The following is a 15565-nucleotide window of genomic DNA, read 5'->3' as shown; positions in this document are numbered from 1 at the left end:
CTCTGTACCATGCTCATTCAATAAATTATACCTGCAATGTATAACGTATGGGTAATGTACTTGTGTGCTGTCTATGTGTCTGTGATGCTGCAAACAAGATGTTTATTGTAGCTGTACCTCACTACGCATGTACCAGAGGGAGTAGTTGAGGCAGGTTCAGTAACAACATTTAAAATACGTTGGATAAGTATATGGAAGGTTTAGTGCCATATAGAGCAGGTGTGGGCAACTGGGACTAGCTTGGGTGGGGTACCATGGTGGGCATGATTGAGATGGGCTGAAGGGACTGTTTCCATGCTGTATGACTGTGAATTAATATGACAAGAAACCTGACTTGATAGTTTGACTAAGTGTACAGATGCTTCTTGAATATTTAGAGTTCAGAGATACAGCGTGGAAGTAGGCCCTTTGGCCTACCGAGTCCACGCTGACCAGCGATCCCCATACACTAACAGATAGAGGTCTTTAAAATGATAAGAGGGATAGACAGAGTTGATGTGGACAAGCTTTTCCCTTTGAGAATAGGGAAGATTCAAACAAGAGGACATGACTTCAGAATTAAGGGACAGACGTTTAGGGGTAACATGAGGGGGAACTTATTTACTCAGAGAGTGGTAGCAGTGTGGAATGAGCTTCCAGTGGAAGTGGTGGAGGCAGGTTCGTTGGTATCATTTAAAAATAAATTGGATAGGCATATGGATGAGAAGGGAATGGAGGGTTACGGTATGAGTGCAGGCAGGTGGGACTAAGGGAAAAAAAGTTGTTCGGCACGGACTTGTAGGGCCGAGGTGGCCTGTTTCCGTGCTGTAATTGTTATATGGTTATATGGTTATATTATCCTACACACTAGAGACAATTTACAAATTTACCAAACCTACAAACCTGTACGTCTTTGGAGTGTAGGAGGGAACCAGGGTACCTGGACAAAACTCACGTAGATCACAGGGAGAACGTACAAACTCCGTAGTCAGGATCAAACCCGGGTCCCTGGTGCTGTAAGGCAGCAGCTCTACCGCTGTGTCACTGTGCCCCCTGTTACAGTTCCTGCCTTCTTCACCTCCACTAGCAGCTCATTCCTGATACCAACTACTCTGCGTGCAAACTTTGACTATCAGATCACCATTAAATCTCCTCCACCTTCAACCTACGCACTCTAGTTTTGAACACCTTCATACCATAGCTTTCTAATAAGGCTGCAGGAGGATATGAGGCATTGATAGGATAGACAATCAGAACATTTTTTTCCAGGATGGAATGTTAAATACCAGAGGGCTTAGTTTGAAGGTGAGAGGAGAAAAGCTAAATGGAGATGTGCGGGACAAGTTTTTTACACAGTGTTGTGGGTACCTGGAATGCACTGCCAGGGGTGGTTGTTGAGGCAGATACGACAATGGCATTTAAAATACTTTTGAATAGGCACAAGGAATGGAGGGATATTGATTATATGCAGGCAGATAAGAGTTGGTTTTGGGATCATGTTCAGGACAGACACTGTGGGCCGAAGGGCCTGTTCCTATGCTGTACTGTTCTATGTAAAAGATTTACTAGAAATTTTCCTGCCATCGTTGCTTAGACTGGAGATGCTGGGCTTGTTCTCCATGGGGAATAGAAGGTTAAGTGGAGCATAAAAGTGCTGGAGGTACTCAGCGGGTCAGGCAGCATCTGTGGAGGGAAATGGAGGGATGATGTTTCAGGTCAGGATTCTTCTTGTAGATAAATAGGGTTAGATAGGGGTCTATGAGATCACGAGGGGTTTCGAACATAGAACATAGAGTGAGTGGTACAGCACAGGAACAGGCCATTCGGCCCACAAGGTCTGTGCTGAACAGAGAGGGATAATGATGTGTATAAAATCATGAGAGGAATAGATCGGATAGACGCAGAGTCTCTTGCCCAGAGTGGGAGAATAGAGAACCAGTCGACATAGGTTTAAGGTGAAGGGGGAAAGATTCAATAAGAATCTGAGGGGTAACTTTTTCACACAAAGGGTGGTCGGTGTATGGAACGATTGAAGCTGGGACTATCGCAATGTTTAAGAAACATTTAGACAGATGCACGGATAGGGCAGGTTTAGAGGGATATGGGCCAAACGCAAAGCAGGTGGGACTAGTGTAGACGGGATATGTTAGTGGCTGTGGGCAAGTTGGGCCAAAGGGCCTGTTACCATGCAGGATGAGTGACTCTCTGACTGCGTGTTACTATTTAACGCAGCACTGATGTAGCTGAGACAACAGTCAAGTGACAACAGATCCATTAAGTCATCATCACTTCTAACGGCCTTGGGCCCATGCAATTAGCTGCCACAGGGAGAGCATCATGAGATTTAGGATTCAGCTCCCTATCTTTTGTACTAATAAGGAAATGGCCATTACGGTTATCGGACTGATCAGGGCATTGTGTTGTGTACATCACACCTCGGGCGTGCTAAAATCAAGAGTTAATTATAGCCCCTCTACAGCTCCATGACTTCACTCTCTCCCTTGCCAACTCTCGCCCAAGGGCCATGTGCTTACGGGGCCCAGAAAGATCAGAACACAGAGTCATGGGCTTGACCATGAAAGGACAAAGAACCGAGTTTAGTTTAAGGTGCGAGGGGAAAGATTTAATAGAAACCGGAGGGGCACATTTTTTACACAGGTGGGTGTATGGAACGAGCCGCCAGAGGAGGTAGTTGAGGCAGGTACTATCACAACATTTGAATGACATTCCAAGATACATGGATAGGACAGGTTTAGAAGCATATAGGCCAAACACAGGCAGGTGGGACTAATGGAGACAGGGCATTTTAGTCAGTGCCGGGAGGTTGGGTCAAAGGACCTGTTTCCATGCTGCAGAACTGTAAGGGCCCTCAGCCGAATCATCACCTATCCATATTCTAATAATCTGCCAAGAAACTGCCTGACCCACAGAGTTATTCCAGCAATTTGTGTCTTATTTTAGTTGTGCACATGATGTGTGTGTTCATGTGTGCGTGCATACGTGGATACACATGTGTGTATTTAATGATGGAATAATAGTTTTGGGCAGATCTATCATTTCTTGGTTGGTCATGCCATTATAAACCAGTTTGTTTAGTTTAGTTTAATTTATTGTCACGTGTAACGAGGTACAGTGAAAAGCTTTTGTTGTGTGCTAACCAGTCAGTGGAAAGACTATACATGATTACAATCAAACCGTCCACAGTGTACAGATACATGAAGGGAGTAACGTTTAGTGCAAGATAAAGCCCTGTAAAGTCCGATTAAAGATAGTCAGAGGTTCTCCAATGAGGTAGATAGTAGCTCAGGACTGCTCTCTAGTTGTTGATAGAATGGTTCAGTTGCCTGATAACAGTAATAGTGAAAGCAGTATGCCTAATAACCTGTAGATTCCTTCAGAACCATGGCATGGGAATGGTTGCTAGGAAGTCAATTCGTTGGGTGGGCGGAAAGAAGGAATTTACTTAAGCAAAGCCATTCTTTGCAGCAATTGACTTACCCCAGTTGCAGGGGCCACTGGGACTCAGTGTAGCAGTCGCGGGTGTCAGGGGTTATGGGGAGAAGGCAGGCGAATGGGGTGAGGAGGGAGAGATAGATCAGCCATGATTGAATGGGGAAGTAGTTGCGGGTCCCACAACTTATGAATATCTAACTGTCCTGATACCCTCGAAACCCACAGATCTCCAGAGCTCAGGGGAAAAGCACGAGGGGTGGGGTATCCTGCCAACTATTATACCACCCCTCCACCCACCCAACCCCCACTACCCAAAGACATAGTGGTCCTCCCTGAGCATGTTCTATGAATGTGCAGCACGGCACGGTGAAATAAAGGCACGGCTGTAAACGTCCAGAAAGGAGATGGACAAACTCAAACTCTCGACAACATGGCCAGTTCAACCGGTCGACCTTGGTCAAGTAGAACGCTCGCCCTAAAGTCACCAGATTGGCCCATTCTCCCACCCCACGTACTTACCGCCACAATCAAGAAGTCCAGCCAGCACCAGGCATTGGTGAAATATTTCTTGAAGCCGTATGCCACCCACTTGAGAAGCATCTCCAGCACAAAGACGTAGGTGAACACCTTGTCCAGGTATTCCAGCACCACCTTGATCACTGGCTTTTTGTCGATGTTGACGTCTTCGAACGTCTGCAGGACACAAAGCGTGGAGACATTGGCACAGGAATTAAGAAAAATCAGGGGCATCTCATCCAGCGGGCATTGCGGTGACGTGACAACATACCGTGACATCTGATGCTCGTGACTGCCCAGTGGCAGACCAGGCCATGCCCTTTTCCCTCTTCATTCGTGATTGTGCCAATCTACCAGCTTTGTGTTTTGCCAGTCACTGGAATGCAGAGGCCCAGAAGGGTGGCATGGCTGGAGATTGTGAGCAAAGTGAGTGGGCATGGAGTGATAGGAAACTTTTAGATGAATGCTTGAAATGCTAAAATGTAGAAGGGAGACAGGCCCCAAGTGCAGAGAAATGGGATTAACATGGAGTGGTCTCATCACAATTGGCTGCAGGGCATGTTTCCATGCCACATGGCCCTAGGAGAAGGGGCAGATATTAAAATCACAATCGGCAGCACAGTAGTACCCAGCTGGTGGAGTGCTGCCTTACAGTGCCAGTGACCTGGGTTCGATCCTGACCCTCTGGGACTGTCTATGTGGAGTTTGTACCTTCTCGCTTTGACTGTGTGGGTTCCCTCTGGGTTCTTCCCACATCCCAAAGACATGCATGTGTGTAGGTCAATCAGCCTCTGTAAAATGCACCTAGTGTGTAGGGAGTGGATGTAAAAGTGGGATAACACATGTACAACTAGTGTGAATGGGTGATCGATGGTTGATGTGGAACGGCTTGTTTCCGCACTGCATATTTCAACTTAATTCCGCACTGCATATTTCAACTTTAACCACAAAGACAGAAAGTGCTGGAGTAACTCAGCGGATCAGGAAGCCTCTCTGGAGAACATGGATAGGTGGCGTTTCGGGATGGGACCTTTCTTCCGAGATGCTACCTGACTCACTGTTACTCCAGCACTTTGTGTCCTTTTGTGTATTAACCAACATCTGGAGTTCCTTTTTTCTCCAAGAAACCAAGAGACATTATCGAGTTCAAAAACAAGTTCACTCAGAGTGAACATTGCAACAGCACGGGCAGCACAGCAACACAGCGGTCGAGTTGCTGCCTCACGGCACCAGACCCGGGTTCCATCCTGTCTGGACGGGCTCTGGGGAGTGTTGTAGAGCAGAGGGATCTAGGAGTACAGGTACATAGTTTGTTTAAAGTGGCAACACAGGTAGACAGGGTGTTAAAAAAGGCTTTTGGCACTTAGGCCTTTATCAGGCAGAGCATAGAAGTTGGGAGGTTATGTTGCAGTTGTATAAGACATTGGTGAGGCCGCAGTTAGAGTATTGTGTTCAGTTTTGGGTACCATGTTATAGGAAAGATGTTGTCAAGCTGGAAAGGGTGCAGAGAAGATTTACAAGGATGTTGCCAGGGCTCAAGGGCTTGAGCAGGCTGGGACTCTATTCGTTGGAGTGCAGGTGGATGGGGAGGAGATCTTATAGAGGTGTATAAAATCATGAGAGGAATAGATTTGGTAGATGCACAGAGTCCCCTGCCCAGAGTCGAGGAATCGAGAACCAGAGGTCTTAGGTTTAACGTGAAGGGAGGAAAGATTTAATAGGAATCTAAGGGGTAATCTTTTCATGCAAAGGATGGAAGCTGTATGGAACGAGCTGCTGGAGGTGGTAGTTGAGGCAGGTAGTGTTGCAACATTTATGAAACATTTAGTACATTAATAGGAAAGGTTTAGAGGGATATGGGCCAAAGGCAGGCAGGTGGGACTGGTGTAGATGGGAGATGTTGGCCAGTGTGGGCAAGTTGGGCTGAAGAGCCTGTGTCCACATTGGAAAACTCTATGACTGTGTTCTCCCTGTGACGGCATGGTTTCCTCCAGGTGCTCCGGCTTCCTCCCACATCCCCAAAACGTGCAGGTTTGTCGGGTAATTGGCTTCTGTAAATTGTCCCTAGTGTGTAGGATAGAAGTATGCATGGGTGATTGTCAGACAGCACGGGCTTGGTAGGCCGAAGGGCCTGTTTCCGTGCATTATCTCTAAAAACTCAAAAAACAAAAAAAGAAACTAAAAAACTGACCAGGGCTCCACTGCTCAGTAGGATCATGAAGATGATGAAGGTCTCGAACCAGTTGTGTTCCACGATCTTGTAGCAGGTTTTCCTCAGGTTCCACCAAGTTCTCCCGGAACCAGTGGTGATGTTAACCTGGCAGCAGCTGAAGTGACGGACACAAGCTGTGGAATGAGAGAGAGAGAGAGAGAGAGAGAGAGAGAGAGAGAGAGAGAGAGAGATAGAGAGAGAGAGAGAGAGGGAGAGAGAGAGAGAGAGAGAAAGGATCAGGTCTCATTCAAAGAGCTGGATTGGCATTTTGAGTCTTTCCCAACCTGAGAGAAGGGAGGAGTTCACCTTGGGATCGGTTTGTGTGAGTCGTTCCACTACGACTCCCTTCACCAGAAGCTTAGACTCATAGTCACAATTGCAGATGCACAGCCAAATATTAATAGTCATGGAATCATAGTCATAGACACAGTCATAGTGTCGTAGAGTCATGGAGTCATAGATTCATCGTCATGCCGTCATAGATTCATAAAGTCATAGTCTTAGTCATAGAGTCAGAGTCATAGAGTGAAAACAGGCCCTTCGGCCCAACTTGCCCACGCCGCCCCACATGCTCTATCTACACCAGTCCCACCTATCTGCATTTGACCTGTGCCCCTCTAAACCTGTCCTATCCATGTACCTGTCCAAATGTTTATTTAAACATTGTGATAGAACCTGGCTCAATTACCTCCTCCGACAGCTCATTCCATATACCCACCATATATAAAATAAGCTACCCCTGGGGTTATTATGAAATCTTCCCATCCCCTCACCTTAAACCTGTGTCCTTTGATTCTTGATTCCCCTGCTCCTGGAAAGAGACTCTGTGCATTTACCCTATCTATTCCCCTCACGATATTCTACATCTCTATAAGATCACCAGTCATCCTCGATCACCAGTCAATCCAAGGAATAAAGTCCTAGCCTGCCCAATCTCAGGCTAAATCTTGACCTCAGGCCCTCATGTCCTGGCAACGTCTCTGCACTCTTTCCAGTTTAACGACGTCCTTCCTACAGCAGGGTGACCAAAACCGAACACAATACTCCAAATGTATGTCCCCTCACCACCGTTAACGACAACTTGCAAGCAATTCAAGAGTCAAGAGTGTTTTATTGTCATATGTCCCGGATGGGACAATGAACTCCTTACTTGCTGCAGCACAACAGAATATGCAAATATGTAAACATTGTACATAACGGGGGAAGAGACAAAAAAAAAAACAAGTTAAATAAATAACAAATAGAGTTCAATAATAATAATATAGTCTTTTGCAGTTCAGAGCTCAGAGCTTATTCGTTGTTGTGTTTAATAGCCTGATGGCTGTAGGAAAGAAGATTCACTGGTAAATCCCACCGAAAAATAATCTAATTGAACAAATAACGCAGATTAATGCAGTTTAGCATAGAAAACCTAGCTTGCTCCAAAGCAGCATTAAGCAATTAAGATGGTGAGTTAAATGCACTCATGTGACAGGATGCTGGGTATTATTTCCTCTTCAAATATATAATCACTCCATCCATTACAGTAAATGTCCCCCCCCCCCCCCCCCCCCCCCCCCCCCCCCCCCCCCCACTCCTCCACCCTTCCCGCATGCTCTTCCTTTGCACTCTGCACAAGACAATTTGTCTCTATTAATTGCATATCAGTCATCACCAAATGAACTGCCATAGAGTCATACAGCACGGAAATAGGCCCTTCAGCCCAACTTGCCCACGCCGACCAAGGTACTCCATCTATACTAGTCCCACCTGCCCATGTTAGGTCCATATCCTTCTAAACATCCTATTCATGTATCCATCCAAATGTCTTTTAAATGGTGTTATTGTTTGGAATGGATTGGATTGGATTGGATTCAATTTATTGTCATTTTCTCATAAGAGACAACGAAATGGATTTTTCTTACAGTCAAGTAACATTAAAATAAATAATAAATAAAACATATTTTTTTAAAGCACAAACACAGAAGTCCACGACACAACATAACCCCACAGTGGCACCAAAGTTAAGGAAGGTACTATAGTCCAGCCTCAACTACCTCCTCTGGCAGCTCGTTCCGTAGACCCACTCACACCCTGTCATTCAGGCAGCATTGAGTCAATGGGCAGTAAGATTAATGGACTGAAAGATACCACAGGCCCTTCAGTCCACCAAGCCATGCCGACCTTTGATCACCCGTTCACACTAAGATCTATGTTATCCCACTTTCTCATCCACTCCCTGCACATTAGGGGCAATTTACTTAACCAAACCCGCACTCCTTTGAGATGTGGGAGGAAACCAGAGCACCCAGAGGAAACCCACGCAGTCACAAGGAGAACCTGCAAACTCCACACAGACAGCACCCAAGGTCAGGATCAAACCCGGGAGTCTTGCCAATGTGAGGCAGCTGCTCTACCAGCTGTGCTGCCCTGAAATTATAAATTATTTGAATCTTTTGAGTCAGAGTCCTTGCAGATTAAGGAAGGGATTGGTCGAGAGGGATTGATCATCAAAATCAGGCAACATCTCCATCAGCAGTAAATTTTACAATGGCCTGTATTACGAGAGGCAAGAAACTGCAAAGAGACACAAAGTGCTGGAGTAGCTCAGCGGGTCAGTCAGCATCTCTGGGGAACATGAGTAGGTGACGTTTCGGGTCGGGGAAAACTATGAGACAAATTAGTCTCCAACTAGTATTGTTATGAGCTGTGAAATCAATGGTTCAATGGTTCTTTATTGTCATGTACACACAGCACAGTGAAATTCTTTTGCACAGCCCGCAAATGCACAGACACCACAGTTTTGGCGCCGTTTAAAAAAAAGAAAAGCAAAAATAAAAGAAAACGCAAACAGTCACAAATTTCTAACCATGGATGGACTTTATCCAATCAACTATTATCCTGCTCCTCAACTACGAAGCTTCCAGTTGGTTGTCGGAACTTCAAAACTGAAACGAAGACGTAACTAGACATACTGGGTTTCACACCTCTATAAGGCATGGGAGCAGAAATAGGCCATCCGGCCCAATGAGTCTACTCCGCCATTCAATCATGGCTGATCATCTTTCCTTCACAACCCCATTCTCTTGCCTTCTCCCCAAAGCCTTTGACACCCTTACTAATCAAGAATCTGGTAAGTTTTACTTTAAAGATACCCAATTACTTGGCTTCTACCACCGCCTGTGGCAATGAATCTCACAGATTCACCACCCTCTGGCTAAAGAAATTACTCCTCATCTCCTTTCTAAAGGTTCATCCTTGTATTCTGAGGCTGTGCCCTCTCGTATTAGACTCTCCCACTAGTCTTAGAGTCATACAGAGTGGAAACAGGCCCTTTAGCCCAACTTGCCCACACCGACCGACATGTCATATCCACACTAGTCCCACCTGCCTTCGTTTGGCCCATATCCCTCTCAACCTATCATATCCATGTACCTATCTAAGTGCTTCTTAAATATTCTGACTGTACCTGCCTCAACTCTCTCCTCCAGCAGTTCGTTCAGCATCCACCAGCATTGTGTGAAAAGGTTACCCCTCAGATTCATATTAAATCTTTCCCCCCCCTTCACTTTAAACCTATGTCCTCTGGTTCTCGATTCCCCTTCTCTGGGCAAGAGATTCTGTGTGCATACCTGATCTATTCCTCTTATGATCTTGTACACCTCTATAAGATCACCTCTCATCCTCCTGTGCTTCAAGGAATAGAGTCCCAGCCTGCTCAACCTCCCTCTATAGCTCAGGCCTTTGAGTCCAGGCAACATCTTCGTCACGGAAACATGTTCTTGGGAGTTTCTATGAGGATGGTGATGTTGGTCAGCTGGGATTAGTAATGCTACAGCAAACCTACAGGACAGAGGTGCTTGTTGACATGTACCAGGTGACAAGTGGACGTGAAGGGTTTGCTGAGAGAGTGTTGGTTGCTCTGTCCTCTCTCTATTAGGTAGCTCACAGACCTATGGCTGGAGATGTGTAGATAAAGTGCCTGCAATGTCTTTGTGGCAGGGTCATTCAGCTGAAAGGTCAGTTTGGTATTAGTTTTTAGTTTTAGAGATAGCGTGGCACAGTAGCGCACTGTAGAGTTGCTGCCTTATTACAGTGCAAGAAACCTGGGTTCAATCCTGACTACGGGTGCTGTCTGTACGGAGTTTGTACGTTCTTCCTGTGATCGCGTGGGCTTTCTCCGGGTGCTACGGTTTCCTCCCACACTCCAAAGACGTGAAGGTTTACAGGTTAATTGGCTTTGGTGAAACTAAACTAAACTGGCATGGACTCCATGAGTCAAGTGGCCCCTTAACAATTGCAATATAGTCTAATCACTGTCCCCAATTCCAGGTTATTCTGTGAACTGACAGCACTTGGAATAAAAACAGCTATCTCTCCCTGTAACTAATACCCCTTAGCACAGGCATCGATCTGGTAAACGTTATTCCATTTGTCATGTATCTGTACATTGTGGACGGCCGGATTGTAATCATGCATAGTCTTTCCGCTGACTGCAACAAAAAGCTTTTCACTGCACTTTGGTACATTTGACAATAAACTAAACTACATGAAACTGAACTAAATCTACTCTGTATCTTTTCCAAAGCCTTCACATTAGTCCTGTATTGGGGTGACCAGCAGTGCACACAATACTCCTTATGTTAAAACTCTCACTTTATTTTTCACCCTTTTGGGTCCTTGAGTGGAATTGTTATGCATATCCCAGTGACAGCACATCTACAGTATTTTAGTGGCTGTGATATTCCTTGTGATGTCCTGTGTAAGGTGCTACGTAAATGTAAGTTCCTTGCTTCATAGAGGATAAAATACAGAACAGTACAGCACTGGCAACAGGCCCTTCAGCCCACAATGTCTGAGCCGAACATGATGCCAACACTTATCTGCCTGCACATGATCCACATCCCTCCAGATCCACGCGCTTATCCAAAAGTCCCTTAAACGTCACCACTTTATCGAATTGAATTGAATTGAACACTTTTTATTAGCCAAGTAGGTATACGTACAATACGATGGCAGTATAGAATTGGACCATCATTGCCTGTGGCCGATTGTGTCATTGATGTAGAGAGAGTAAAGGAGAGGGGAGAGTATGCAGCCTTGCGGTGCTCCTATGCTGAGGGTCAGTGGGTCCGAGATGTATTTGCTGCATCCTGCCTGTCAGGAAGTTGGTGATCCACTGACAGAGGGGTTCAGGCACAGTCAGCTGGGAGAGTTTGGAGTGTAGTAGCTCTGGCACTATGGTGTTGAATGCAGAGCTGAAATCAACAAACAAAATCCTCACATAGGTCCCCTGGCTGTCTATGTGCTGGAGGATGATGTGCAGGCCCAGGTTGACTGCATCATCAACTGATCTATTGGCCCGATATGCAAACTGCAGGAGGTCCAGCAGGGGGTTTGTGATATTTTTCAGCTTGGCCAGCACAAGCCTTTCAAGGGTCTTCATGATTACAGTGGTCAGTGCGACAGGCCTGTAGTCATTAAGACCAGCAATCCTTGGCTTTTTGGGACTGGAACAATGGTGGCCGGCCTTAGGAGGTGCGGGGCCCAATTGGGAACAATTTTGCTGAGCCCTAGGTTCCCAGCCAAGGTCTGTAGAATCATAGAAATATAAATAGTCTATTATAGATTTTATATCTCCATGGTAGAATGGAAAGCAATCAAAATGTGCGCTTAAAAAATGCCTGCGAGTTAATGGACCAAACAGGTCAAAGCTACATTTTAATATAAAATTGCATACACGTAGGCCTACAAGTAACAAACAAATTGTGTAGATCACCTCGGTAAAAGTACATAGTTACAATACCACTTGTTTTAGTGACTGTGAAATGAAAAAAAAGTAATTTAATTAACAAGATCCTGGAAAACCAATAATTATTGGCGAAAAACCAGTCCAGGCAGTAAGTTTTGGGAGAGGGCCCATCCTACCCTTTGGGATCTACCCCATCCTAACTTAGTTGTGTGTGTGTGTGTGTGTGTGTGTGTGTGTGTGTGTGTGTGTGTGTGTGTGTGTGTGTGTGTGTGTGTGTGTGTGTGTGTGTGTGTGTGTGTGTGTGTGTGTGTGTGTGTGTGTGTGTGTGTGTGTGTGTGTGTGTGTGTGTGTGTTAGTTGTGTGTGGGAGGGAAGTAGAGAAGGGAGGGAGAGGGCCGTCGGCGGGAGCAGATGCCGGGGTCCGGGCGGATGGGTGTGAGCTGAGGCCAAGGTTTGTAAACGTTGCTCCAACTCCCGGCCCGGCCCGGCCCGGCCCGGCCCTCCCCGTATTGTTCACCGCGTCTCCCCGGGGATCCGGGGCTGTGTGCGTGAAGCACGGCGACTGGAGGGGCGGGAGCGATACCCCGAGACCGTGAAGGAACGACCCACCTCCCCTTCTCCATTCCCCCTCACACCCCCCTCCCCATCTATCCCTTTCTTCCCCATCCACCCCTCTACTCTCTCTCCCCCCTCTACCCGGAGTAGATCTACCCGTGCCGAGAGTAGATTATTCTAGCACGGGGCCCCCTTAGCCCACGGAGCACAACTGGGAGCAATTGGTCCACTTGGCTTAAGTCCGGCCATGGTGGAGACTTTGAAGCAGGCAGGGACAGTGCAGGTTTTCAGGGACTGATTGAAAATGCCTGTGTAGACTGGTACCAGTTGTTCGGCACAGAGCTTGAGGGTAGAGGGGGAAGCATGGAGATTTCAGGCTTTCCTTTCTCCTGCATAGCTTTTCCACCTCCTCACTTGCTATTGTTAGTGATGGAGAAGTGGCCATACTGATGTTGGGCAGCAGGAGTGTCTGTCTCCACTGCCACCCTTGGCAGTATTGTTGGCCACTCACCACCATCTGTGTAATCAAATCTGCCCCGTACATCTCCTGTCCACCCAGCCCCTCTCACCTTGCAGCTAAATCTCCCTGTCGCTGATTCCCCTCAATCCTGGCATTATTCTGGTAAACTTCCTTTGCACACTTTCCAAAGCCTCCACATCCTGCATTGGGAAGACCAGAACTGCACGCAATACTCCGAATGCAGCCTGACCAATGATCTAGAAAGCTACATCACAACTTCATGACTCTTATACTGAATGCTCCGACCAATGAAGGCACGCATACCATACGGCTTCTTTACCATGACCCCAAGATCCAACGTGCATCAATGCTGATTTAAGGGCCTGTCCTACTTGACCATCATTTACGCCACAGGCCGGTAGTGAATGATGCGCGACAGTCGCGCCGTCATCATGCGTCTTCATGCGTCAGCGCAGCCGTCTGGAGCGCGTGACGTCATTTGAATGCCCAGTTTATGATATTTACCCAGTTTATGATATTTATGGTGATTTTCTAAAATGTTCCAGGTTCTAGAGTGGTGCTAGCAATTGGAAAACTGCAGATGTAATGTCCCTATTCAAAAAAAGAGGTGAATGAAAAGTAGCAAGCTGCAGACCAAATTAATCTGTAGAAAGGAACTGCAGATGCTTGTTTAAATTGAAGATAGACACAAAATGCAGGAGTAACTCGGTAGGACCAGCAGCATCTCTGGAGAGTAGGAATGGTTGATGTTTCGGGTCGAGACTCTTCTTCAGTCTGAAAAAGGGTCTCGACCCGAAACGTCACCTATTGTTTCTCTCCAGAGATGCTGCCGGTCCCGCTGAGTTACTCCAGCATTTTGTATCACTTATCTGGTTTGCTCTTCCATTTCTACTAACAGCACCCCTTCTCATGTCATTCGTTCATCCAGCTGTAGGAGATTCAATATTTGTCTTTTTAACCACATCCTTAAAAAATAAGTTGTACATAAAACGTAACATGTCAATATATATTAGGTATCTACAAGGTACCACATTATTGTACTTACTTCTAATAAAATTAAAATTTAAAAAAAAACCCCCAAAAAAACCTCTTCCTTACTCAAAATCCAGGGACCCAAGCAGTCATTGCAAGTGAAACAACAATTCACTTTTGCACTTTCCGGTTTAGTATATTTTGGTGTTCACCATGTATGTTTTCTCTACGAAACTGTGCACATTTTTAAATTGCACGCTTATATCCATGACGCGTAAAAGGTGGGCCGACTGCGTATGGATACGCACGGTGACGTAATCATGCGTCACCCCGCACTACACGTACGAGGTCAGGACCAACAATACGCCTGCGTGTGACCGCAACACGCCCGCGTGCGTACGCGATACGTCACGCCGGAGACGCGCGAAGATTTTGTGCCCTACAAAATCCTGGAGTGCCGCGTGATACCGTGCGCAACTCCATACCCCTCTGCGCTTCTCCATGCGACCGTCCCGCACGGCCCACAAGCTACCCGTGTGTCTCAAAGCAACGAAGAGGTCGCGTAAATGGCGCGCAAATGACGGCCAAGTGGAACAAGCCCTTTAGGGTCTTGCCATTAATTGGACCTCCCAAAGTGCAATACTTCACACTTGCTTGGGTTAAACTCCATCTGCTATTTTTTCTGCCCATTTCGGTAGCGATAAACAACTGAGGTCCCAGCATGGATCCCTGCAGAACTTTGCTGGTCACAGACGTCCGGCCTGAACACTGTCCACCCACCATAACCCTCTGCCCATTATCAATAAGCCATACAGCCAGGTCAGTGATAAACCCATGCTTCTTAATCTTCTGCATCAATTTACCAGTGGCGGCTTTTTTACTTATTTCCTTCTGCAGTTAAAATTCTTGGTAGCTCTTGGTAATTTAAAAATCGATCAACGAAACATCAAAATAGGAAGATTACCAATGCGGAATAGTGATGGGCAAGCTGTAATCTCCATGACAATAAGGTACTGTGTTTGGTACCAAAACGTTGTTCCCATGGGAACAGATTTGCACCAGTGGACTGTAATATTCGATTGATATTGAATTTGTACCTTGCTGCCTTATTGCCTGAAGTAAAGTCAGCCTCGTTTTATTGAAGGTAGACAAAAATGCTGGAGAAACTCAGCAGGTGGGGCAGCATCTATGGAGCAAAGGAAATAGGCGACCTTTCGGGTCGAGACTCTTCTTCAGACTGATGTAGGGGTGGGCGAGGGCGGGAAGAAGAAAGGAAGAGGCAGAGACAGTGGGCTGTGGGAGAGCTGGGAAGGGGAGGGGAAAGAAGGAGAAATCAGGACTACCTAAAATTGGAGAAGTCAATGTTCATACCGCTGGGGTGTAAACTACCCAAGCGAAATATGAGGTGCTGCTCCTCCAATTTACAGTGGGCTTCACTCTGGCCATGGAAGAGGCCCAGGACAGAAAGGTTGGATTCAGAATGGGAGGGGGAGTTGAAGTGCTGAATTGTTTTAGTTTAGTTTAGTTTAGTTTAGAGATGCAGCGTGCAAAAAGGCCCTTCGGCCCACCGTGTCCACACTGACTATCGATCACCTGTTGACATTAGTTCTATGTTATCCCACTTTCACATCCAATACACTCAGGATGCACTCCAATGAGGTAGATGG

At 46.3% G+C, this 15565-nt stretch overlaps 1 protein-coding gene across 1 annotated transcript in view; it reads right to left on the bottom strand.

Moving 5' to 3' along the window:
* Nucleotides 1-15565, bottom strand: part of LOC129714255 (sodium channel protein type 4 subunit alpha-like) — a 297253-nt gene that overhangs the window by 52443 nt on the left and 229245 nt on the right. The window contains 2 exon segments of the mRNA XM_055663806.1: nucleotides 3952-4125; nucleotides 6140-6294. Of these exon segments, the coding sequence (XP_055519781.1) occupies nucleotides 3952-4125; nucleotides 6140-6294 (329 nt within the window).

This window comes from Leucoraja erinacea, chromosome 2 (genome assembly GCF_028641065.1).
Source record: "Leucoraja erinacea ecotype New England chromosome 2, Leri_hhj_1, whole genome shotgun sequence".
Classification (NCBI taxonomy): Eukaryota; Metazoa; Chordata; class Chondrichthyes; order Rajiformes; family Rajidae; genus Leucoraja; species Leucoraja erinaceus.
Note: the sequence above shows the minus strand (reverse complement) of the source record. Positions and strands in the feature narration are given on the sequence as shown.